General features: G+C 37.6%; 1 protein-coding gene across 1 annotated transcript in view; it reads left to right on the forward strand.

Annotated features, from left to right (window-relative positions):
• Nucleotides 1-27,403, forward strand: part of PRIM2 (DNA primase subunit 2) — a 91,705-nt gene that overhangs the window by 41,880 nt on the left and 22,422 nt on the right. Inside the window, exons 7-9 of the mRNA XM_064710090.1 lie at nucleotides 11,209-11,276; nucleotides 14,292-14,364; nucleotides 15,304-15,489. Of these exons, the coding sequence (XP_064566160.1) occupies nucleotides 11,209-11,276; nucleotides 14,292-14,364; nucleotides 15,304-15,489 (327 nt within the window). The remainder of the gene's footprint in view (nucleotides 1-11,208; nucleotides 11,277-14,291; nucleotides 14,365-15,303; nucleotides 15,490-27,403) is intronic.

The following is a 27,403-nucleotide window of genomic DNA, read 5'->3' on the forward strand; positions in this document are numbered from 1 at the left end:
GGGTTGGTTTTCCTTTGCACATTCATCTGCTTTCAAACAATTTATGTCTTTCAATCCTGTACTTTTGATTGCTGGATTCCACAGTCTTTGGTGCCTGTTTTTGTGTGTGTGGAGTTGTTGAGGTGGCCAGCAGTGCCTGCACAGTGTGTGTGTATGAGGAGTACATGGCCAGCCTGGCTGGATGTGGGATCTCAGCACCTCAGTCCTGAGGTGCCGAGCCACCGAGACCACCCTTGGGGGGCTCGGGAGTCCTGGAATGTTGCCAGAAGTGTCTGGTGGCTGGACTTTGATCCTACACAGGAGACGACACCTGTATGAGGATAGGAGGACTTCACCGGGGTGAATGGTGAAGGGATTAGTTAATTAGAGGGTGAGACACAGGGTTTAAGATTGCTGTACAGGGGGGTTTAGAGAAGTAAGATGGAGGAATTTGGGCGTGTCCTGTCCTTCTTCTTCTTCTTCTTCTCCTCCATCTTCTGTGGTGATGGTGGCACTTTGGGATTGGTCATTACTGAAAGTGCACTGGACAATAAGAATAAAAAGGATTGGGGAAAAATGATAAATATTGTACACGTAACTATGGGTATAAAGATAGGTGACTGTCCGGAGGACAGGACAGTGTGCTCATGGCTGGCTGCTGAGCAGACCTCTGTCGGGCCGAAAGAAAATCTTTTAGATAAACAATTAATAAACATAGAGACCGAAAGAAGAACTGAAGCCTCTTCTCGTCCTTTGATACGCGGGCTGCCCCAAGGCCACCTCGGGCCTTTCCAGGCCCTCCAAACAGCCGAGAAAACCGGACAGCTGGGGTCAGGGGCTGGGAAGGAGAACATCCCTGGGGCTTGAAGCCATCAGCTTCAGCTTCACTTCAGCAGCTTTCTGTGTGCCCTTCTGCTCTGAAAGGCACCGAGCCACAGGCCTTCGTGAGGGTCAAACGCAGGTCCCACTTCCATAGTTAAGTTCTAAGGCAGCAATATTTCTGTTTTATAAATAAGTAGCTGTTTTGAAGGCTTGGTTTTCTGCTTCGTGAAATTTAGTTCTGGGGGAAGTGTTCTTGTGTCAGAGTGTATTTGTTTATTCAGAATATTGTAATAATTGCAAATGCAAATAACCGTTAAATAAATTAGAGATTGCATATCATTGGAGTTGCTAGTAGTTTTCCTTGATACAAGTGTCTTTTTCTGTTTTTGAAAGAAAAGACTTAAATATTAGCTCTTACTCATGTCTGAGGAGTTGTTACTGGCAATTGAGAGTTGAGATGAAGTAAAATGTTGGAAAATGATGATAAGTAGGCTCAGATTAATGCTGGGTTTTAGCCATTTGAAATTTGAGTGCCTGTCATGTTTTTAGCTCTACTCACTGAAGATAAGAATGTAATCACTGGTACTTGAACATATGGGAAACTGGGGCTTAAAACTCTGTCAAAGGCTGGCAAGATTTGATTTTGCTTCTTAATAACAGATAATCAATATTTTAAAATATGCACAAATGAGCAAAAGCGTTCCAAATACCTTTTTACTTTTAAAGGATGGATATTTTCCCAAGTTTTAGCAACAATTAATTTTCAAGCAGTACCACATATTGAGAGAATGAAACAGTTGAAATTCAAATGCTTCCCTCTGAGTTTTGAAAGTAAGAGATTGGTGTTATGCAGGCTGTTGTAATAAAATCTTTCCTATGTTGTTTGTTTCTAAAGATCAGGTATGGAATTCCTAACGATTATTTAAACTTATTTGAAATTGTATTGTAAATTTGTCAAGGGAAAAAAGTAAATATTTATGGAGATTTGAGAAGCTCATTAAACACAGAAAAATGTTTTACAATAGTATCCTTTTTCCCTAGATTTTAGTGTCTCTATCTTATTGTTTAAGGACTGAATTAAGAGCACAGCCTTAAGAGTCAACTTCAGGAAGTACTCCTGGTCTTAAAGAACAAGTGATTTTTAAGATCTTTTTGTTAATAATTTTTCCTTTAAGGAAATCCAAGAGTAAAATGATCTTGTTTCCAAAAAAAATCCCTTTATTTCATCCTCCTGAAAAAAGACTTGACAATCTTGTTAGAATTTGTTAGGAAAATCATGAGTAATTTTTACAATTTCCCTACAATGTAGATGAAAATGTGGACTTTGGAGGCTGCTTAGAGAATGGAAGCCCTTACATGCAAAACAGGAAGGCTTAGGAGTTCAGAAATACTTGGTACTGTATTATGGCTGTGTTATGTATTTGAGTTTCAGCAGGTTACCCAGGGAGATTTGAGTTTCAGCAGATTACCCAGAGTCCGCATCCTTGGAGATAACCAAACCCTGCCTGGACAGTCGTGGTCAAACAGCTCTAGATGCCCTGCTCAGTCTGAGGGCTGGGACCAGATGCTTTCAGAGGTGCATTCAAACCTCAGCCACGTTGTGAATCCCAGCTGGTGAAAACCAAATGCACAATACATAATACAGACAGTCTTTTTTGGTCTTCACATGGGATCTCCTGTGTTTCAGTTTGTTGTCCACATTTCAACTGGTCCTGTCACTGGTAACCCATGGGAAAAGCCTGGCTCTTTTGCACCCTCCATTCAGGTATTTATATGCATTGGTGGACTCCTCCAGAGCCTTCTTTCCTCCATGCTGAACAGTTCCAACTCTCCCAGCCTTTGCTCACAGCAGATGCTCCAGTCCCTCCATCTGTGTGGCCCTGTGCTGGTCTTTCTCTGCTATGTCCGTCTCTGTTAGAGGGGAGCCTAGAACTTGGACACATAATTGATTCCCAGTAGTAAAATCCTATTGCTAATAAAATCTAAATATCTCTTCTGAAGCTCTGTAATAAAACTGATTTATAGTATCTGATTTTTATGTAGTAGCAGACATTTATTTCCTGTAGTGCACGGGGCTTTAGTGATGGGGTTTGTAAAGATAAAACATTTAAGAGTTTTTAACTGAAGGTTTTTATGAAGGCCTACATTGATGAAGCCCTGTAGTAGTAATGATGACTATGGAAAATGAGCTTTTAATCAAGTATTTTGGGTGGGTATGTAGAGAGTTCTTTCTTCTCTTTTTGACAATAGAGTCTTCAGCACCAGAGAGCTTTTGCTAGTATGGTTGTTCTTATGGCAGTTTTGGAGCACAGTGCTGGACTGATGAGGTCTGTGATGGGAAACACCTACCATGGTTTGTGACAGTGACTTTGACAATCTTTCATATGTTCTAACCAATTGCTTCTTATGTGATATTGGCTAGTAGCTTCTACCAAGAAGAGATTTTATGATGATTTTGGCTTTCCTTATTTCCTTCTCATAAATGAAGTGCAAGGGGCAGGGTGTATGTGTGAAACTTGAAAATCATAACATTAAGACCCTGGGGAAATCACTGCTGTCTGAGTTACCTTCTCCCACATCAGTAATGCTCCATGGATGCAAGTTAATTAAAGCATCATTGTATAGTTCAGCTGAGGAATACATTCCAGGTTACTTTAGAGTATTGATATCACCATTTAGTCTGTGAATCTGGGAGAAGGACTGGCAAAGCAACAAACTGTTCATAAATTATGCCAGAAGAAGAAACAAAAAATCTGCATGCAGCCAAAGAATAGTAAGCAGTAATGAAGAGATGAAGAACTGTTTGCATGAATCAGAAGTTCATGGTGAAATAAAATGAAATAATAAAAGAAACAATCTCATTTTCCATGCTTGCTGTGAAGGCGAGTGTTCCAGGACACTCTTTATTTGGTTTGAAAATAACTAGGTATCTGGAAGTTGATGCTAAAAAAGGACTCAGGACTAAATTAAAAGTTGAGAAAGCTCTCTGTAAAGGCTGAGTCAGTGGTGAAACAGTTGATAAAATCACTGAAGAACGTTCACAACTGTGGAAAGCAGCATTATTTAACAGAAGATTTGGAGTTTGCTGACAAGGTAGATTCTTAAATGTCTTCTTCAATCTACATATAATTAAAGCCTGAAACACACTACGCACTATTGTAAGAAAGGTGGAATCAATAACTTATTTTGGGGGGAAAATATCTAATGAGCATCTTCATAACTGTCAACTTCAGCTTTATTTTAGTATGCAAAAAAGTATAAGAGATGAGTTCATTTACATGCTGTCACCCTCAAATGCAAGTGAAATGGTTATATGCAGAAGTAATAATGCTGCAAAACCCAGCAACAGCTCATTTGGCAATTAAGGTTTAATGATTGAAAAATTTTGCTTTAAAGACTAAATATGAGACTCTAATCCAGGTGTTATTTATACCTCAGTGTAAATATGAAAGCCTAGACATTTGCAAATGGGAAAAAGAAATCAATTACTTTCAGAAGCAAGTGCCTCAGGAAAACATTAATTATTATTCTGAGTGCATTTGACAAATGCTGAGCTGAAATTAGTGGACTTCAGTCTCTTCAGAGTTCTTAAAGCATTAGGTGAATATCTAGGACATGCTAGCAAGGACATTTTTCAGAACTCTTAATTCGTTTCTTCTCTTATGGAAAATTTTTCATTTGACAGCTTGAATTAACTGGCAAAATGAAAAGAAGACATATATAATATTTATAATTTAGAATGTATATTTTACAACATAATTTATATTTTATATACTTGTATATAGGTTTTAAATGTTTAGATACAGCATCTAAGCAACATTGATAACAACTGTGCCCTGCCTTTTAGAGTCCAAAAAGAAAATGAGAGTGCTAAGAATATAACTTTAATTCTTTTGTTTGTTTGTTTTTTAAAAAAGTTAGTTATTGTCTTTGTTTTGCTTTCCTGAAGCATAGAAGGCCACTTAGCATTGTGTGTTGTTTTCTTTTGGCTAGCTTGTGTTACTGTGAGCAGGGGTGTGTGTGTGAGGAGTTGGTGGGGAGTTTTATGTAATCAAATAACAAAACAAAAGCAAACCCACCAAACCAATTTCAGCTTTATACTGACACTCATATCATCCACTAGGGATTCAAGAGGGAAATTTTTTCCTGTTCTTTAGAAATGTCAGAATTGTTACATTTGTACTAGAAGCCAAGTAATGCTAGTTTATATTATTTCCTTCCTTTCATAAATTGGGTGGTACTAGATGGAAATAATCTAAATGCTTTATGTATTAAATTATATTGGCCAATTAAAAAGAAAAGTTTCATAATATTGAAAGCATTTTTGCATAGTTTTGTTAGTTTTGAAGAATGTTATTTGCTGTTAAATAGGTTGTGTGTTGTGGAATAGATATAACATGAATTGTTTGGTGTAGTTTTTATTGAGCATATTTCAGTGTAAGTGCTGCTGAAATAACTTTTAATAGCTGAAGAAGCCTTGCCAAAAATTACTTATTAATTTTGTACAGTGCTTGAGATTTGTAAGATGCTGTGAAAGGTTAAACCTCAACTTTTTTCAAAAGAAAATTGATCAGTGTTAAAATGTCAACTGTCTAGGTACAGCAGCTTACTGGCATGCAAACACTGCTCTCTCATTCCAGGTTCCCCAGCTGCATAGCATTTGCATTGTGACATTTTCTAACAACATTAGCACCATAGCTGATGTTTCAAAATCAATCAGTTTCTGTTGGTATGAGACAGCCTGCCCCTTAGTTGGATGTTGAAGGTGTTTCTCTGGAGCATAATTAACTTGAATTCTTGGGTTCTGGCAATATCTGCATCTCATGACTTTTACTGCAAAATCATACAAACCAGGTAATATAATTCTGAAATGTCTTTTAAAAAAATAAATAAAGGCAAACCAAAGTAATATTAAGGTTTTCTCAGAAGTACAAAACCTTTCTAGACATTGAGTCTGAAATTTAATCTAAAGCAAGTATTTTGGTGCCTGGTGCATTAAAATGCCTTACTGGAGAATTCATATCCTTTAATACTGCATTTTAGAGAATAGCCAGCTAAAATTCAGATTTTGTTTTAAAATTTTAGAGTTTCTATTCATCAACAGTGCTTCTATGAGAGAGAAATGATTAAGTCTTTTGCGACTATTACTTCCGGATTATTTAGGCTGAATTCTAGAATAAAATGTACATGAAAACTATATTGCTGCTGAAGGCAGATTGCAGTGGGAAGGAGATTTTACATGAATGATTTATGTTTCAAATGTCATTGTATGGTAGAATTTCCATTTTTGTAAAAGGCATGGCCTTATATATGGACTCATGGACTCTGTGTAAGTGGAACTGATACTTAAAGGCCAGTTATTTATTATAATCTTGCTGGATATTTGCAGAATTCATGTTCAAGACCAGGTTGGATGGGGCTCTGTCTAGTGAAAGCTGTCACTGCCCATGACAGGGAGTTTGGAGCTAGATGAGCTTTAAGACCCCTTCCAGCCCAAAATTCCTGTGATTCTGTGTTGATCCCATAAATATGTAAAGAGTACTCTGAGATGTGTGTAGTGTATCTAAAACAATGTAGTGAATATTATGACACAGTCTTTAAGTGAGTAGAACTAAAATGCTTTTACAGCATTATTTTTAACCTGTTCCGTATCTTAAAATGGGAATGAGGAGAGGAAAGCTTCCCTAGGCATTTGTAGCATCTCCTGAAGATTGTTTTTTCTTTTCATCAAATGTATACTTCAGAAGGATAGCTAATCTAGATAAACTAGGGTTAAGGACAAAAATCTGTAATTAAGGTAAAAACTTTCACAGAAAGCATCTCACTGCCTTCTTTTGTTTCTCAGTTACTCCCAGTGAAGGGGGAAAGCTGGGATCTGTAATTCTGACTTTCAGATATGGCATGGCTACAGTATACTCATTAAAAAACCCCATAAGTTGTTTGCTTACATAAAATTAGATATTGTGTTAGATTGATTACCTTTAGAAAACATCTTTAAATGCTGGCCAAACAGATCTTTGAATAAAGTTTATCTAGTACTGATGAGTTAGTTGGAACAAGTGTAGTTAGTGCCTGTTAATGTTAAATAGCTGTGGCTAAAGGCAGTCTCTGTTTCAAAAAGTTCAAGAGGAGGACCTGAATAGGTAAAGTAGTGCTGCATTAGTAGAGCAAAAGTAATTTTATTTCATTCCACTAAAGATAACTTCTAATTGTATACCATTCCTTTAGATGAGTTACTGCTGCAGGTACTACTGTGATGTCATATTTTACTCATGTCTTAGTTTCCATTTTTATGGAAAGAAGCTTCTACTTTCTTTTTCTGTTTCACTTTGCTACTGTGCAGGCCCATACTCAGCTGGGTGATACATTTAATGGGAACAAATAGCCCATAGTGCCTTTGTTGGGCACACATAGGTCAGGCAGTAAGTTGGGCACAGGCCCTGCAGACAGACCTTGACAAATTAGAGGGTTGGGTGGTCACCAACCATGAAATTTAACAAGGGAAAGGGCCAGGTTCTGCACCTGGGATGTGGCAGCCCTGGTTGTTGCGTAGGCTGGGGATGAGAGGCTGGAGAGCAGCTCTGTGGAATGGGACTTGGAGTCCTGGGTGATGGAAGGTCAGATCTGAGCCAGCAGTGCCCTGGCAGCCACAAGGGCCAACACTGTCCTGGGGACATCAGACCCAGCATTGTCAGCCAGGCAAGGGAGGGCGTTGTCCCTCTCTGCTCTGGGCTGGGGCGGCCTCACCTCCAGTGCTGGGGGCAGTTTTGGGTGCCACAATGTAAGAAACACCTCTAGAAACACATTAAGCTGTTAGAGTCCAAAGGAGGCCACAAGGATGGTGAAGGGCCTTGAGGGGAAGCTGCGTGAGGAGCAGCTGAGGTCTCTTGGTCTGTTCAGCCTGGAGGAGACTGAGCAAGACCTCACTGCAGTCTTCAGCATCCTCATAAGGGTAAGTGGAGGCGCAGACGCTGATCTCTTCAGTCTTGTGACCAGTGACATGACTGGATTGAGGTAAAAACAGTTCATTAAATGAAAAAGGAAACCAAAACACCCCACAAGCAATGCTTGCCAGCCACAGACTGATGCCCAGCCAGGTCTTGAGCAATGGCAACTTTGGAAAAACTACCCCTCAATCTTATTGCTGAATGTGAGGTTATGAGGTCACCAGCTCAGCTTAGCTCTGAGGTGTCTGTCTGCAGCTCACTCTGCCCCCTTGTCTGATCATCCAGGCCTTGGGACTTGAATTGTGTTAAGGCAGCAGTGTTTTATATTCTCTATAAATTAAACTGCTTCAACATGATCACAGTTGGATCATGGAGCTATGCTCTTTACTTGACAACATTTTCATGTCTTTCATGTATTTAAAATGTCAAATGTCATGTTTTTGCTTTTCTTCCTCTGGTATGACTATCTTTATGTTGAGTATCATATAGAGGTAGAAGCAAGGCCATGCTTGCAGGAATTTGTCTAAATTTCATTTCAGAGTCATTGGAAAAAGTCTTCAAAATCTCAGTTTGGAATGTGTAATAGGGATCATCTTCTAGAAAACTGCTATTGAAAAAGCTCATAAAATTCTTAGCGGTTTAAAACACCAGCAGTTATTTTCCATGACTTTTGTCAAAGCTGCTTTTATTTACAATGTGGCTCTGCTAATAAAAATATATGGTTATAAGAAGAAACTTTATACTTGAAAATATATATTTTTTTATATAATCCAGGCAAGTTGAAGGAAAATGTGCTCTCTCAATTAAAGTTGTTCAAATATTTTGATGAGGTCTCCTCAGGTATGTTTAAGGAAAGCTGTCCTTAGTGGTAGATAGAAAAAAGCAATGTCATGAGAATCCCACATCTGCCTGAAATTAAACATTTGAACCGGACTAAGTGTTTGTTCTAAGATTTGAAAAGTGTTAGATCTTATTTTCACTGATAATGTGAAAATAGGATGGTCTGTAGAAAACATTACCTTGTCCAGGCACCATAATAGAAGAAAATGGGGAGTCATTTTGCATCTAAGATTTGCAGATTCAGAAAAATATTGACCATGTGGATTCTCCTTTGACTTCAAAGGATTGTTTTTGCCCTTTAAAGGCAGATTCTGAAACTGCCAAGCATAGGCCACCTCTTCCATATTCTTTCATTGAAATCTCAAGAAAAATCTTGGTTAAAGATCACTTGGTCTTGGTTCTGCTTCAATTACTGCAAGTTTCCTAAATTAGTTTTAAACCAGTGTTTTTGTTAATTGATGGTGCTTACACAGAAATGTAGTTTATTGTATATACAACTTGGATATACAATAAACAATAAGTGATGTTGATACTTTTTCAGGTTTTGAATGTTACTTTTTTTTGCTGCTTACATCATTGTCCAGTCAGACTTGCATAAACATCCTGTCATAAATACATGCTTTTTTTCTGATGAAATGCAATATTTCAAGTACTGCATAGAAGAAAATACAGTATGCTTGTCTTATGTAAAATTATACCTATGTGTTTGTGTGGAAAATTTTCACGAGAAATGTAGGTTGGATATTAGGAGAAAGTTTTTCATGCAAAGAGTGATCAAGTGCTGGAATTGTCCTCCCGGCGAGGTGATGGAGTCACCATCCCTGGATGTGTTTAAAAAAGACTGGATGTGGCCCTTGGTGCCATGGTTTAGTTGAGGTGTTAGGGCATGGTTTGGACTCTGTGATCTTGAAGGTCTCTTCCAACCTAGTGGTTCTGTGAGTGTGCAAACAAATACTGTTTTCTGTATCTCTTAAGTTAATAATGGAGAAAGAAACGTATTGTATTTCAGGCAGTTTTGCCTTTGTTCTGATAACTTTGGTTGGTGTTTAGAAGGTTTCCAAGTTCTTTTCAGAAATAATTTCTGATTGTGTTTTAAACAAAGTTAGAGAGTTACTTTACAAGAGATGTGAATATAGAATACTTATATTGACCTTTAATATTCCATAGTAGGAAAATGAGTTGGTTTTTTTGTTTTTGTTTTTTTTTTTTAATTAAAAGAAACTTCTGAATAAATGCAGAGTTTACCAAAGCTTTAGTGTATCATATGCATCTCAGTCTAGTTCCATAAAATAAGGGAATGTGGATCATGCTGTATTGGCCAAGACAGCTGCCCTCTTTAAGAGGAGGGTGAATGGGCTGCTGAGAGTGACAGGCTAATGTTTCCTGCAGCAGTCAGGTCGGATGAGTGCATCTGGCACACCTGGGGCTGAGAAGAGCCGTGATGTGACCGTGACTGCTGCAGTCCAGGGCTCCCTCAGCAGCAGGAATGGCCCCTTCCTCCCTCCCTGCTGTCCCTGGGTTCAGTGGCTTCAGCCTCCCCTTGGCTGCTTCCAACCCCCTCTCATTCACTTGGTGGATGGTGCTGTGAGCTTGGGTGCATGTTTCAAATTTGATCCCAGTCTGACTTCAGCCAGCAGCAAAAGTTGTGAAATGGGTGTAACAAATGGGTGGTATTTCAGGAGTTAGATATTTCTAATTAGTATGCATAATAATTCAGGTAATTAATACTGCATGCTATTTTTGAGTTACCTGTAAAATACTTAAGACCTTGATGTTTATTTATACAATATGAAATATCTTGAAATTTCTGCTTTGTTCAGAGGTAGTTTTCAAAATACAGCCTAAGAATCATGGCAGCCACAGAACCCTGAAATGCATGTTCATGTTCAGTATTTTGAGTTAGATGTATGTCAGAATTATCCGAAGAGCTATGCTTGTAGCTTTTATAGGTGAAGGTAGCCACCTTATATACAGATACTTAGCAAATTTAATGCATGCATTTTTCCAGTTATTTTAGTTAATGCACCAGTCAACTAATATTCTACACTAGTGGGACATACAGATTACTGGGTTTATTTTTGCATAAAAAGCTGAATTTTATAATTAGTCATATGAGTTAGAAGAAAAATAAATGTTTTAGAACAATCAAATTGTATAACATGTTATGCCCATTTAAAAGAAAACAGTGTACACAGAGGCATGTTTATATAAAAGTCACACAGTGACTAAATACTATGTAAAATTGCTTTTATACAAATGTAAATTATATATAATATCACTTCATGATTTATATTTGCATTGGTAGAAGTCTGTCTAGGCACAACATCACTTTTAGTTCAAATATGTTTGGAAAAACATATACCACTTTCAATGATGTCTTGCTATTTAATTCTAATAGCATTTTAATTTTTGACAAATGATTTTTCACTGTTTGTTAACTTGTTCTGCTAGCTTCAGATTCTGGAAGGCTATGCTTAGTTATTTTTAATAGGAGAAATTACATCTTACCCAATGGGTTATAAAGTTGTAACAATGCAGTGTGACTTCCAACATAATTCCTGCCTGGTGCTATCAGATTTTTTAAGCTAATATTTTAAGTTGTGCTCATTTTTTGTTCCAGCTGACAGCACGATCACTACCTTCCATACAGTCCGATGAGAGACTTCAACCTCTGCTTAATCATCTCAGGTAGTATAAAGTGAAAGCATGATTGTATTCCTTCGTACAGATTAAAGTAATTGTTTTGGTAGAATGCCTTAGGTACAAGTTTTTTACAGACCTCATCTGTGTGATTGGCTTTGAAAAAAAACCCAAAAGTAATTCTTCAACTTAACAAAAGCTTTATAAATTACATGGAACATAGTTTATAGAACTAGTGTTGCTTCTAAGTAACAAAAAATAGTTGTTGATTTTATAATGGTTGGTGTTTTTTTTTTTTTAATAGCAAATGCAATGTTGTTAAGCTCCTTTTTGAACAAAAACAGATTCCAAATTACAGTGCTCAGAGCATGAGCCTTCCTTGTTGCTAATATTCTATGCTTCCTGCTCTTTTTGGAAGATTTTGCTGTCACTGATGAATGGAGTACTAATTTGTTATTTTAATGGATTTATGTAGATTGCTGAAAGTGCGAGCCATTAGAGTAAATAGTTTGCCTCCCTCTTAGTTGTGCATATATATATATATATGTATATGTATATAAGCTTTCTGCTTTATTGGTAGGTAAAGAACTCTGGTCTCTTTCTTATATATATATATATATATATATGTATATATATGATTGCTTTTCACAACTTTATATGGGAGACTTTTCTTACTGTGGTCATATGCAGGAGGACAAGGTCCATACAATTAGAGGGAGCTGGTTTAGAATCATGGAATAATTTAGCTTGAAGTGAACTTCTGGAGATGATTTTATCAAGCCCGTGTTCAATGCAGATCTGGTTAGATCAGGCGTTTCTTTTTGTAGAATTTTTATGTGTCTAAGAATAGAAATTTACTTAAATATGGGATGTCAGCAATGAAAGCAGTTTCTGAACACATATACCTTAGCATTAAGATTATTGAAATTATGTTGGATGTATTAGAAATGGAAGTGTTGAGGCTCCATCATGGCACCATTGCATGGGGAATTGGGATGCAGATCTAGTTTGCTGGATCCTGCTCCGTATTTTCTACAGTGCTCTACTGCTTGAGCTATCTGTTCCCAAACCCTGACATTTTATTTTGATTTTTAAAAGTCTCATAATTTTTATTATATCAGAAGAGTTTTATGTTTTGTTGTTTTTAGTGTAAATCAGAGCAGGAAAAATAGCTTTCATATCTCTGCTTATTTACATATGCTTGAACTTTGTTCAAGAGCAATGAAAGAAAACAAGGGTTGCAATGTTATTGTTACTGTTACATAGCTGGGGGTACTTCTGAATGCCAATAACCTTCCATGATTTTAGTACCCTATATCTTACTGGGGTTGTAAAAATATGCCTCAGTGGTATTCCTTTCTTAATTTGAAGATCAAGAGCAATTAAGTTAGGTTTTTATAAACTGTGCTCTCTAGGAGTAATTACTGAGAAATTGAAAATTTCTTTTGATGTATGCTCTGTTCTATGTAAGTGGAACAGTCCTTCAGTATCACCCTCAGTCCTGTCTGTGCTTCTTTTCTTTTTTAATATGGAAAAAGGAAAGCTTCCAAAAGAAGGTACTTCAACAGGGATGCTATGCCCCACATTTATGCCAACTGGTATTTTTGTACATTCTTATGTTACCTTGAGTATGTATGTTGTACAGCTGGTAAATCACTTCCATTTTGCTTTTTTGAAAATGGAGGGACTGTTTTCAGTTTATTTTGTCACCAGCCAAAAAAATGATACAAATGCTTCCAAGTTGCCCCTTGGAAAGTTCCTTAACAAAATAGATCTTGCAACTTGAAAAGCAACTTCTGGCAGTGAACAGACAGGTGACCAAAGAGAATTTAGATGCTTCTATAGTAAAATTAGTAATAATAGGCACACATGGTTTAAATACTTGAAATTATTTATCCTTTTTGTGTGATGAAAAAGAAATCTATTAAGTACAGTAATTCCTAGTAGAGTACCTAGGGTCCTGTCTTCTTTAGCCTCTACTTTACTGCCTTGGGTGATGGAAATGAGTGTGTACTCAGCAAGACTCACATGATATAAAAGTGGGGAGAATGGTTTGCACCAGATGAGTGCTCTGCCTTTGAGATGGACGTGGGCAGGAGGGAGAAATGAGCTGCCAGGAACCCTGTGAAGTTCAGCAAAGGGAAAGAGCAAGGCTGGCAGCTGGGGAGGATCACCCCACGTGGCAGTGTAAGCTGAATGGCTGTGAGTGCAGAAGAGGCTCTTGGCTCCTGCTGGACAGCAAGCTGTGAGCCACCAGAGCGCCTGTGAAGCAAAGGCAGCTGACAGTCCTCTTGCATGGCACTAGCAAGGGCACTTGCAGCAGCTCAGGGGAGATGATCCTTCCACTCTGCTCAGCCCTGGTGAGACCACATCTGCAGGGCTGTGACCAATCCTGGGCTCCCCAGTGCGTACGAGAAGAGACTGAGAAAACTGAGGTTGTTCAGCCTGGAGGAGATAAATGTCAGGAAGTGTGTGTGTGCATTTCATCAGTGCATGTAAATAGGTGTCTGATAAGGAGGTGTAAAAAAAGAGTGAGAGTTTTCTCAGTGGTATCCAGTGATAGGCCAGGAAGCAATGGGCAGAGACTGATACACAGGAAATTCTGCCTACACATAAGAAAGCACTTTTTTTTTGACAGAGTGGTTGAACCTTGGAAAAGATTGCTCAGAAAGTTATGATTCTCTGTCCTTGGATATGGTCAAAACCCAGCTTTATGAGATCCTAAGCAACCTGCAAGCTTTATGAGGTCCTGAGCAAACATCATTTTGAGCAGGGGTCGGAGTAGATGATCTTCAGGGGTCTCTGATCTAAACCCTGTATGATCCCTCACCTCTCCTTTCAGATGAAGGCAAAGACGGTTTCTTTGCTATGTTTGCTCTAATGCTTTATGACATTATTTTATGACTCATGCTTTATGAGTCCTAATTACGTGGTTTCTAGTTTTTGCCTGATATGAAATATTTGCAGCCTATAATTGATAAATTTTTTCTTTCAGAATTTTTAAACTTTAAAATATTTTGGAACTGCTTTAAGTGATGCCATACCGTTTGCTTTCTTTTTCAGCCATTCCTATGTTGGCCCAGATTACAGCATCCAAAAGAACACTGGAAAAATTTCTCTAGATCAAATTGATGCTGTAAGTTGTGTTTCTGGAGTCATATACGATGTTGAAGTATAACTGTTTAAATTCAAGTACTCTATGTACAAACTAAATATAAAGCCTTTATCTTTTTATTTGTGTTTGCTTTGTAACTGTTGAAGGAAATTGCGTTGAAGTTCAAGATGGAGCAGAATTAGCTGAAAGTGCATCTAATCAGGATTCAAACTCAGAGTGCAGTTGCAGTGAAATGCTTAATTTGCTGTTTGATTTTGTGTACTTTTACAAATACTTAATTATAAGCAGAATACAACAAAATTTTCTTATTTAACAATCTTGTAAACCATGAAGTTTATGATTACTGTGTTGTAGTATTAGTCTTTCCAATGCTGGTTTTTGATTTTTGACTTACAGGCAGGGTTTTGAAAACAAGGAAGTAAATAAAATGGAAGTAAAGCATGGGATGTAAAACACCATGGATAAATTGTACAGAGTCCATTCAAAACATATTACAGCTCCTTCGTCTGAATTTTAGGAAATGTGTGTTTTCAGCATCCATCTTAACCATGATAGTGTTTCTCTGGCAGTGAATTAAAATCCCCTCCCCTTCCCCACCCCCAAAGCTCTATAAAAGGTCATTTGGCCATTCCAGATGCAAAAAGAAAAAAAACAGAGTCAAGAAATACTGTAATGCAAATGTGGGTATATTTTTCCTGACAGCAATTAAACCTGTGTAACTTTGTAGCTGGAGACAGTCTGATAGTACCAGCTATATTACTCTGTCCTCTGGATTTTGTTCTTGAGATGGTTGTTGAATTGGATAGTTGTGTTATGAATTCAGTCCCAAGGCTCTCTGTACAGGCCTATCTTTTCTTCCAGCCATTGGCATTTTCAAATGGAGCTAATTAATCGCAGTACACACATAAGCTGCGAATGAAATGATCAGTGTGCCTTAAACAGAAATTCTTTTCCTGTCAGCTCTCAGTGAAGTCGTTCCCCCTGTGCATGCGGCAGCTGCACAGAGCCCTCCGGGAGAGCCACCACCTGCGCCATGGCGGCCGCATGCAGTACGGGCTCTTCCTCAAGGGCATCGGCCTCACGCTGGAGCAGGCCCTGGAGTTCTGGAAGAAAGAATTTATCAGAGGAAAAGTGGATGCTGATAAGGTAATTGAACAAAATGTAAACGTGGGATTGTAGTTCATGTGTATGTTGTGCTGGTGATTTGAATAGATGCTTTTTGAAGTAGAAAATTGGGCAAAATGTACACCTTTTTAAAGATAGGAGGGGTTTTTTTTGGTCTCTTGCTTATAGTTTTAGTCATTTTGTTGGGTATTGACCTGAACCATGGGGAAAAAAGGCAAACCATAAAGAGGCTTTTATAAGTGTGGACTAGAAAAACCTTACCAGTAAATTTCTAGGAAACCAGTGTCCCTTATGAAATACAGGTTCTGTGTGACTAAATTAATTCACCAAGCAGATCAGTGACCAAACTCAGTACTGTCTGAAAGACAAGGTTAAACTTTTTTGTTGTTTATTAAAAAAATATATTAGTTGGACAGCTCTGTGTGAAGTAAATTTGCCTTAGCAAATTTACAATTGAAGAATGAAAGAAGAAACTGGGGTCAGAAGACAGAAGAATGTGTTCAAGGAAATAGTGAGAATATACTATTCAGTGCAATGGGAGGTATTACTGACATATTAGTCATTGGCCTCACTCTTGCCAACATTTTTGGGAGTATTGTGGGTGAGGAAGATGTAGTGTCTAATTTTTGGAGGATTGTGGACTGCTCCTTATCTTGAACATATTAGGCACTATGAAGCAGGCTTCCTCCCTCATCCTTCTCTGCCTGGCCTGTGGTATGTGTTAGAGCAGAGTTTCAGACTTTATCTGTTTTGTGTGGAGTGTACTTAGTATTTAATATTGTGAGATCTCAGCTTTCCAGAGTACCTTGAAGTATTTTTGGAGTGCTTGGTAGACAATCTTTCCTTACCTTATGTTGTCTGGGCCATTGCTATTTATAGAAGATACAGGGAAAAAAAATAAGATTGGCTAAAATGAATTATGGTGCATATGCCTCTTTCAAGACCCAGAAGATAGATCAACTTTTCTGTAAATTTTTTGGAAAGGAGAAAGGGATTTAAAGGTATGATTTGAATGAGTATCTGAACCTCTGTTTATCCAGTTCCTCAAATATAACTCAATTCAAAAGGAGATAGGTAGTTTGTTGAAAAAGATTTCAGAAAGCATTTTTTACAAAAGTCTCAAGAACACCTCAGAAGAGTGGCAGTGGAATGCCAATTAATTACTAGTTGTGTTGGGTTTATGTGCAGGTTTTGGTAGTGTATGTGGCTGCAGGGTTAGGTTATGTAAGAAGTTGCCAGAAGCTTCCCCTATTGTCCAACAGAGCTGAAGCCAACTGGCTCCAAGAGGGAGGGAGCCCTGTGGCCAGGGCTGAGCCCATCAGCAGTGGTGGGTAGTACCTCTGGGATAACTTATTTGAGAAAAGGGGGTAAAAATCCCCTTCACAATAACAGCTTCAGCCAGTGAGAGGAGAGTGGGAATATGAGAGAGGAACAGCTCTGCAGACACCAAGGTCAGCGCAACAGAAGAAGGAGGAGGAGGTGCTCCAGGTGCCAGAGCTGAGGTTCCCCTGCAGCCCCTGGTGCAGCCCCTGGTGGGGTAGCTGTGCCCTGCAGCCCATGGAGGGCCATGGGGATACAGAGATCCACCTGCAGCCCAGGGAGGGCCTCATGCATGAGCAGAGGGATGTCTGGAGCAGGCTGTGGCCCAGTAGGAAGCCCATGCTGGAGCAGGCTCCTGGCAGGACCTGTGGCCCCTTGGAGAGAGGAGCCCACTCTGGAGCAGGTTTGCTGCAGGGTTTGGGACCCCACAGGGACTCACACTGGAGCAGGCTGCTCCTGAAGGACTGCACACCATGGAAAGGATGTGCTGGAGCAGTTTGTAAGTACTGCAGCATGTGGGAAGATTCAACGTTGGGGAAGTTCATTGTTTCCTGTGGGAGGGACTGTCAAAGGAAGGGGACCAGGACACCAGTTGGTTCATCACAGGCCCCTCCGGTCCGGTCCCTCAGGTCCTTCTGGTCCAGTTTATTGAAGAAAGTATCAAACACTTATACAGCAAATAATAAGCTTATGAATATTCTGTAAGCCAAGCAATCTATTGGTTAAACTATACCATCAACTCTTCCTGATTCCTTAGGGGTTACATCTCTCTTTTCTCATGTCTCTTTCACTGTTTGTTATCCTACCACAGCTAGGCCCAAGGACACTGCTATCTGTGCAGGTGCAGGACTTGGAATTAGCCACGATTTTGTACTTTTCCAGTCCTTAGCAGCTAAATTCCCAACAAGGGACCCCACTCTGGAGCAGGGGAAGAGTGAAAAGAGTCCTCCCCTGAGAAGGAAGGAGTGGCAGAAATGTGTGGTGACCTCCCATTTCCTGTCAGCCTGCACCACCTGTGGGAGGAGGGAGAAAAATCAGGAGTAAAGTCAAACCTGGATGAGGGGAAGGTGTTGTAAGATTTGTTTTTATTTCTCATTTCCCTCTTCTGATTTGATTGGTAATAAATTACTTTTCCCACATGAAGTCTGTTTTGCTGTAACAGTAACCGATGAGTGATCCCAATGTGTGCTTGAGTCCTTCGTTGTATTTTGTCTCCCCTGTCCGCCTGAGGAGGGGAGTGGGCACCTGACATCCAGCCAGGATCAACCCACAGCACTACCTGAATTCAGGAAAATCCAGAATTTTCAATTGACATATCCTGTGTCTAAAAGAACTGAAAGAATTAAAACAAATTATTAGAAACGATAAAACAGCATCACATTAGTTATTTCTATTTTCAAAAAATATTGGGAGAACACATCTGATTCCACCTACTTGTGCTTTGGCCAAATATATACATGCACATGTATGAAGACCTGTATGTACCTTGGATCCTGTTTTCAATCACAGAGTTATGACTTTCTATTATAGCATCTCTGTTGATAGGCCCTAGAAATAAATGAAGTTTTATGATCCTGTGTTTAGCTTCAAGAGTTAGAAAGCACATTGTGAATCAAACAAGTAGTTTGCTTACTACATTTTTCACAAGCAAGCTGCTACATCCATGTAATTTTGGTCCTTTTCAAGTTCTAGATAACCAGCTTCAATCTTGAATAAAAGAGAAAACTAATTTTTCATGTCTCTAACGGAGGTTGGTGGCCTGTGATTTTTCACAGTAGTGTCATACAGTGTTTAATGTCCTGTAAAAAGGAAGATTAATGCAATTCTTATTGCTATTTTCTTCTTTTGACATTTTTATTTTCTGGCATTCGTGCCATTGTTCCTTTCTTGTAGAGTGGAGATAATTAATTACACTGTTTCATTTTACTGGAGCATTGTGAAGACATATGCATGATACTTTATAAAGATTAAGGTTAATGTTGTATTACCTATTGACTCTTATATTGCAGAGAGGGAGTGTTCAATTTGCTGGAAATGGTTATGATTTCAAAATTGTTTGTTATTTTTTGTCTTTAATAGCTGCAACATCTATGGCAATTTTCAATCCTATGAATTCTTGGCACACACCTTCAGTCTTCAGCAGGAAGGAAGTTACCATGAGCACATTAGCAACCAACTGGCTAAGCATGGTCTGCAGGCTGAGCATAGGCATATGGACAATTTGCACCAAAAAGAACTCTTCCTGTGCTCTGAATAACTGATTCAGGCATACCTGAGGCCTCATTGATCAAAACACTGTAGAAAAGCTTTTAAGAAATTATATTTTACCTTTAGAGAGGAATACATGAAGTATGAATGAAGTGTGAAATCATGTAGTCAGTGGGGAAAAAAAATCAAGTAACACCTGCAAAGAAGGAAGGTGGAGATGCTCTGTTGGTGGAGCGGGGGAGGGAATGGTCATGTATTGGCATGTTCACAACAGGGATAAAAGCAGAATGCAAAATAAAACATTTTCTAATTTAGGCACTGCAATTAAAATTACTCTGCAAATTGCTAGGTTAAGAGTGCCTGAATGGTAAATTGTTGTTTTTCAGATGAAAGGATTAACTGCCAGATAGGAGTAGATGTGTTACTTCTGAATGAATGGTTGGGCCAGTTGGCTCCATAACTTCAGTGTTATTTTAAGACTGGGTTTTTTTTCTATAAATTGAAATCTTACTCTAAAAATATTGGTTCTCATAGATTCTTTCATTATTCTTGCTTAAAAAGCAACTCCCAACCTCATCCAAAAAAAGACCCCCAAAAAATGGTGGGGGGATGTAACTCCAGTGTGATTTAAAAATACACAAAGGTAGTAAGATGACAAGACAAATTAAATAATTAGAGTGCAGATGTAAAAATGCTTTCATAGTTGAAAATAAGTCCTCTAACAGATATCATTGTAGTGGAATTTGTTTCTGTTTTCAGATATTTTTGTATGATTAACCTGTGAATGTGAAAAGGAGGAGATGAAAGTTAATGCAGTATTTCAAACAAAGGAAAGAAGGAATGCAGAATCAGTTTCTTTAAGGTGTTATTCAGTTACTTCTTTAGTTAACAGCCTGGATCTGAGATTTTTATATAGGTGGAAGGCTTTAAGGCAGCTCCTCACTTTTTGCTTCCCACTGCTACATATACTTGTGATACATGTTCTTTTTTCTCAGCAGTTATTGGTGTATGGTGGTACAAAATGCCCTCTTCTAGTACTCTGATTTTTTACCTCTTTGTGCAGAAGTAACAGTTGCTGGTTGTACACTCCATGTTGAAAAGTAATTCCTTTGGTGCTGCAGTTTGACATTGCACTAGTTTTAATTCTTGTTGCATAAGCTACTGAAGGACATCTTAAAATTGTGCAAGAGCATGGGGGTTTATTTATTCAATAAATCTGCAAAACTGAAGTATTACTATATTTACAAAATTATCCTTGTGATAGAACAGCTTTCTAGTCTGTTGTGACTTCTTATGGCTCTTTAGCTTCTGTGTTTTAGGACTCTTTAGAGATGTGGTGGCACTCAGGCTGGCAAAGCCTCTTATTCATCCTGACTCAGCCTTCCAGATTAACTTACTGTAGTTTCTATTACAGTAAGTTATTATGTTGTTTCTATTATGTTGTTTTCCATTGCAGTTGATTGCAAATGGCAAGGAGCAGGTTGTTTTCTAGTTGTCTGAGGTAAGCCTCCTCATCCCTTCTTGCCAGTGAAGGTCCTCATGACAGATGTTTTGCTGGAAGAAGAGAGAGGGGAGTTCACTCAAATTCAACCTTGCTCAGGGTCTGTTATTGGTAAAAAAGCAAACCCTTCACAGTGAAGCTTTTGAACTTGAGTTGGTCATTGATATGTTCTACATGATTCTTCCACACTTGGTGGTCATGTATGAAGCTGAGGGCAGATAATGTGACAGCCATATACTGCATCAATATGCAAAGACCTATGTCTCCTGCTCTGTTAAAAAACAGTGAAACTTTGGGATGATGATACGTCCCAAGTGATAGTTCCAGTGACTTTATTTTCCTGGCTCTATGATTTCTTTTCCAAATGATCTTCGGAGGTTCTTGAGTCTGAATTCAAGAGTGAGTTTTTACTTTGGGTGATTATGGTTTCTGCCAAGGCCAACCAGAAATTCCTTGAGGGGAGCCTGGACTAGGGGCCTCATGAGGTCCTGTCCTGCCTGAATTGCCCTGAGATTCTGCAGCAGGGCTGAAGCTGGGTAGAAGCCCGTGTTTGTGAGAGTCAGCCACTAGAGGGAGACAAGATAGCATGGAATAAACAAATATAATGTATAGATGTAAATTAGAAGTGTTCTTGCTCTAATGTGTGTAAGTCTATACAATTATTTAAAAAGCCCTTTGTATTTAAATGCAAGTAGAAGTAGGCACTTGGCAATCTTTGGGTCAGTGCTTTTCAGCACATACAACTATCCCCAGTGCAATTTATAATGCTTGGATGGTATGGGGGTTCTTTAAAACAACCTGCACCAGCTCAAATCCTCAGGAATGTTTTTTCTATCAGTCAGTTGGTTATGTTTGAGTTTGATATTTTACTCTCTCATTTCTTAGAGATTTCTGGGTTGTTTTGCTCTTAGGTTTTTTTTTCTTACTTGCCCCCTTTATATTGGGTATTGCTGGCTACTATTTTTGGAAAGTTTTGATTCGTAAATCAGAAAAGGATCTTTATTATCTCATATTTTTAATTATAATTCTCTAATTGAATGTTATCTGCTATTTTTATTCTTTAATTGTTTAAACTGTACAAATCTGCAGGCTAGAATGACATTTTGGACAGCAAGCCACAATATTTAACATTTAAGAGATAAAGGTAAAATTGAAATGCCTCTATATGGATTAAAATCTCATTTAAAAAAAATTGTACATCGATAGTACTGTAATGTAAATAGGTGGCCAGGCTTGAATACTCCTGAGATGTATAAAGACTGAAATAGAACTTGAAGAAGGTTTTGTTTTCTCTTCTATGACATATAAAACAAAATTGTAATAAAAGTGCAGCATGTATTGGCAGTAAGATCTTATTTCCTGAATTCTGCAGTGAAGGACTATGTCATGGTAACAAGTATTAGTAAAGAGTGTTGTTGTTGCTTTCATTGGTTATCAGGGGCCTAGATATTCACATTATTTTTTAAATTGTGGATTTGTGTTAAACTTACCATAAAATCACAAAGTATTTTTCCTTCACCAATGACTGTAAAATTAGCTTCAGTAGAACCACTTATGTATTTGTCTTTGTAAATTTGGAATTTACGATTTCATACTCTAGTTGAAGTGAAATAGAACAAGTTAATTTTATAGATTTTGAGTGAAATAATTTTTATTATGTTTTGGCAAAATTGCATTCCATTCATAACATTATTATATGTTGAATGGCAATGCTTATGTAGTATAACTCTATGTTTCAAACAGTATGTTTCAAAATGCGTTTTGTATTCTACAAAGTTAGCTCTTGAAATTTCTTTAATAACAGGCTTTAAGTGATTTAATTGTCAGAAGAAACATGAAAATGCATTTTTCATTTGCATGACTCATTTTTTTTCGCAAACATACTGTTTAGTTTACATTAAATCTTTTCTTTCAATGCAAGTTCATAGAAAAATACAGTAATGTGCAGTTGTCAGGGGTCTCAAGACAATAAGTAGATCATCCAAAGCTTGCATACTAGGCATGTAGGCTTGACTAAAAATTAATATTTAGTTTGAATTTTAACCCCAAAGGGTAAAGAAAAGAGCTAGATAAAGAAAAGAAAAGAAAGCCGAGTCTATGAAATCAGAATATTTATGCATAACTGCAAAGTGATTCGACCAAGATATTGAGTTACATTTTGAGATGTTTGTTAGGAATTGAACAGCCTCTGAGACAGTGAAACACTGAACACCAAGTTAAAAAATGATTCATGTTGGTTTCCAGAAATCAGCTTAGTATGTTAAAAAATTATTCATGTTGATTACCAGAAATCAGCTTAATATCAGTGAGTAAAACACCAGGAGATCTACTCCTTTCATATAATTCCTGAGTGGTGTTTTTTTGCATACAAATTGCAGCCTGGAGGAGAAGAGGTGTGTTGTTCAAATGGGACGTAACTGTTTTTGTAGGTGAAATTCACATGAAGACAGATGGCTGCTGAGTTTGATGAGCTGCCTTGATCCTGGCTGAAGAGAATAGGCTGGAGTCCCTTTTGTATTTTAATAAGCAATGTGCAGAAGAGGTGTTTTGAGTGAATTTGTTTTATAGTAAAAATTCATACAACCAGGCATGAGAATTAAAAGCATGACTTCAAGCTATAAATACATGGATTACTGGTGTTACATTTAAGTCAAGCTGAATTAGTAGTATTATTGTTGGTTGTATTTGGAAAAAGATTTTGTTTTATTTTCATTTGGCTATGTTAATTTGCTAATTAGGAGTGAGGAGTAAGACTAAAATAACTGAAAATCCTGAGGACTTATGTTGTGGGCAGCTATTGTTCTTCACCATTTGGCTCCACATGAATAGTTGGAGCTGAGCCTGACAAGTAGGATTTTCTTGAAAAACCTCTGTCATCTGGCCACCGAGTTTAGAATCATAGGATCATAAAATCATAATATCCTTCCTTAGCTGAATGAAAATAAGCTTCAATTGCCATTAAAATGGTGTTATTTTTGGCATTGTAACTATTACAGTATGTATGTTAAGTCTGTGCAAGATTCTTGCTGTCATATATTATTATCTGAAGCTGTGTTTTATAGGTGGGAGTTTGTCCTGTGTTTCCTTCATGTCCTGTGTATCCTAGGCACATTTGCTTATGCTTGCTAGCATTCTGTTTCCCTTTCTTGTGGAGTGCTTCAGAATTTTGAAAGCTCGTTGCAGTCCTGTTGGTGGATTACTGCCACACTGGTCTGCAGGGTTTGATTTTGTCAGTTTGTTGTGTGTGCCTATTGACTACAGCAGCAGGAAGGAGATCTGTAATGGATTCTGGAAGTGAGAGGACTGAGAAAGCAGGCTCACAGGGGTTGCATTTGATTGCATTCCAAGGAGGAGAGTGCCTAGGGACATGGCTTAGTGTTGGATTTGGCAGTGTATAATTTATGGTTGGACTCAATCTTGATGGTCTTTTCTAACATAAATGATTCTATGTTTTTGTGAGCATACGTCAACAATTTCTTGCAGAGTCCTGTTAAATTCTGCCAGATCATAGGAAGGAACTGGGACAAGATTCCTGCCTTGCAGTATCAGAAGAAGAGATGATTAGCAATGCCTGTAAAGATATAACTGTGCCTAGAGGAAGTCCCTGATAGGGTTGTCAGTGTTACTTGTGTTTAGTCTTGTGCACACAGTGATTCTGGAAAGACTGCAGAAAATTAGCTCATCTAATCAGAGCTAGAGATAGCTGCTTTTTTCCTGTTTAATTAAGCATCGTGAGATCAAATCAAAATTGTTTAAAGTTGTTTGCATCAGATAATGATTTTTATTAGGACTTAGATATAAATAATAGTATGGAATTGCTGTCATTAAAATAACATGCCATGTTGCATTTGTGGATGTTGCTGCCTGATGTGATTAATAATACAAGTTTTTCAAAGAAGTTGATAATCATTTCTGCTTTCCTGATGGATAAAAAAATGTGACTTTGCTGCAAAGAGATTTACCAGTATCATCTACATTGTTCACAGTTCTCACACAAATATGTTTGTAGGTATTGCTGCTTTAACTTCTTTACTAAACAAAATAATACAGACTTGTTATGTGGCTTTCTCTTATAGTTTGTTTTAATTTTGATTCCAAATTAGAGCACATCATAATTTCAGTTGACACATAAGAAGTCAGATGATGAAAAATTAGATGTGAATATAAGAGTACGTGTTCCACCTATTTCAGGAAAAATGGAAGTAATTTTTTTTTCACTATTTCTGCCCATATGCTGTATGCTTAATCAACACTGTAAAGGTACTGTTAACTTACAACTTTATGTATACATAAATACACATGCACACCCCTTCCAAGGGTAGATGCTGCACCAGTTCCTTTTGTCAGGGGAATAATCTGTAACTTCACTTGATACTATTTTCTTTCAGTTTGCATATAATTTGTGTTTTGACTGACACACTGGAAGTTCTGAGCACTAGAAGGAATAAAAACAAAGCAAAACCTCTTTTACCTTTTCCTTGTAAGAATTTATTTTAAACGGCATTGCCTGACCTCTTAAACCCAGGGTGCTTACAGGTCTATCAATGAAGTTAAGGATGCTAAGGAGGAAATGTCTTTGGGACATAATTATGTTTTAATTATGCCCTGTAGCTAATGTAGATGCAGATTAGACTCAATAATATCTCTGTGTATTTTCCTCTGAAACTTTCCTTTTTTAAGCCAAAAACCAGCATATCAGTGTCTTACAGCTATCGAGGTTTAAGAATATTTTGTAACTGTTTTTCATAAGAAAGTATTTTTGTTACAGAAACTTCTAATTAAAAAACCACTACATTTTGCATAATAGATTAAAAGTCTTAAAGCAGTATTTCTTAAATGAACTGGATCTGATATAGACCCATTATTTTTCACCATATTTTTGTTTCATTGGTGGTATTCCAATGAATCCCAACTGAAGATGAGGCACTAGAAAAGTGCCTCATTGAAGAGTATTAGACTGTAATATACATGAAGGCTATAGTGTGCACATAAATATTTGGGGAAACACAGTAGTAAATGATACTAAAAATGTGTACTCTTTCACTTCAAACTCAATTCCCTTTTCAATTTTCCCAATTATTCTAGTCGAAACTGGAGCTCTGCAGTCTTTGTTGCAACACTGAAGTTGTGCTGACATTTGGCAATGATGATGCACTTTAATGTGCTTTAATTTGTTCAGTATTTTTTTAACCTGTTAAAAATGTATGATTTTCAGGTTTCATCTTCTGAATTATGTTAAAAGGGAAGATTTTGGGCAATCTTTCAGATTGTGGCTTGTCTTAGGGGTAGAGGAGAGCTCTGACTATAATCTGTCTTCCAGGACATTAACAGTACTGGCATAGTTTTAGTGATGTGCTAGCTACCATAAAAAGAAAGAGGATCACTTTTTGTTGTTACATATTAGACACAGAAATCTGCATATAATCATCTACTGTATGAACTAGTTGGTGATAAGGTTCTTGCAGTGAAGAGAGTGAAAGCAATAATTATCTTTCCTGTACTAAAACTAATTTAGATCAGAATCTGCTCTCTTATGACTGGTTTTATTCTCAGCAACACACATTGCTGTAGATATTGCTTGATGTAGTGTCTTGTTAGAACTGCATGTATAAAAATGAATGGTGGAGCCCGACCTTTAATTTTCTAAGATTCCTTTTGTAGTTTTGAATCACTTGTCAGTCCTTGCACTTCATCTTCAGTGTAGATGGACTGTACTTGTCAGAATAGCTTTCTGTTTTATTGGCCCTTGCAGCAGCAGCAAGAAAGTCATTCCGTGACATTTTAAGAAAAGTAATAGATGGATATGGCTATGTGGCTGAAAAATTTCTAAGTTTAGAAGTATCTGAGTGTCACTAAATGTAGAGCTTTCAACAGCCTCTTTTGAATATGTTCTTAACCATACAGCTCTAACCATCTGCTGAAAAATGCCTGCTGCACGTTGCTGCACACACCACTGGTAATGTATTTAAGCTCTTTGGCTATTTACCCCAAGTTCTGACACAGGGGTTAGTGGTTTTTGAGATGCAAATCTTTTCATCCACATCTTTTTGCTACCTACCAGGACAAGCTGAATGACACAGCAGATGTCTTCCAGTTTTGTTCCTGTGCTCTTCGTTGAAACAATGCTTTAAAATAATTTTATCAAAAATTCAGGTATCCTGGAATTGTATAAACTGTTTACAAAAACAAAACCCAGGATTCTGAATACTTTTTTTGATCATGTCCATGTAATTGCTGTAACATCATAAAGCTGTCATGTTCAGTCTATACTCAGCCAATAAATCATGACTGTTTCATATTCAGTCATCCAGACAAGCAGCATATTGTATCAAATGTGCACACTGCTGATATATCACAATAGGCACGATGTAAATAAAAAGGTACTTTTGCTTTCAGAATTGATTTAAAATTCTGCCTCATGTCTTTTGAAATCTGTTGGATCTCATGAATAAAGACAGAACAGCTCTTCATACATTATTTGTTCTGTGTGCAATTTATGTTTTGGAAATTTAATATATTAAGATTTAGGAAAGGGAAATGATGATAGGGCTCAAGTATTTCAACGTTAGAGGTGTTACTACTTCTTGAGAAAAGGTTGGATTCTAATTTTGTATGAAATGTATAATGCTATTTAGTTGTGAAACTGAATTCTATAGGCTAGGCTTTTACATCTTGCATTCCCTCTTAAGTCTGCTTACAAAGAAGAAAAACAAAATGTCCTTAAATATAGGGTTTTTTGTGGAGTTTTTGTGGTTTTGGGTTTTTTGTTTGTTCGTTTGTTTTCTGTTTCCCTGTTTTTCTTTTGGTCACCTGCTATACACGTAGGAGTGGAAACATGGTCTTTATGGCAAGTTTTGCTGTTTAAATTCCAATTTATTTTGGTTTTTTTTCATGTACTTAATGGAT

The sequence above is a fragment of the Zonotrichia leucophrys genome, chromosome 3 (assembly GCF_028769735.1).
Source record: "Zonotrichia leucophrys gambelii isolate GWCS_2022_RI chromosome 3, RI_Zleu_2.0, whole genome shotgun sequence".
In the NCBI taxonomy this organism is placed as follows: Eukaryota; Metazoa; Chordata; class Aves; order Passeriformes; family Passerellidae; genus Zonotrichia; species Zonotrichia leucophrys.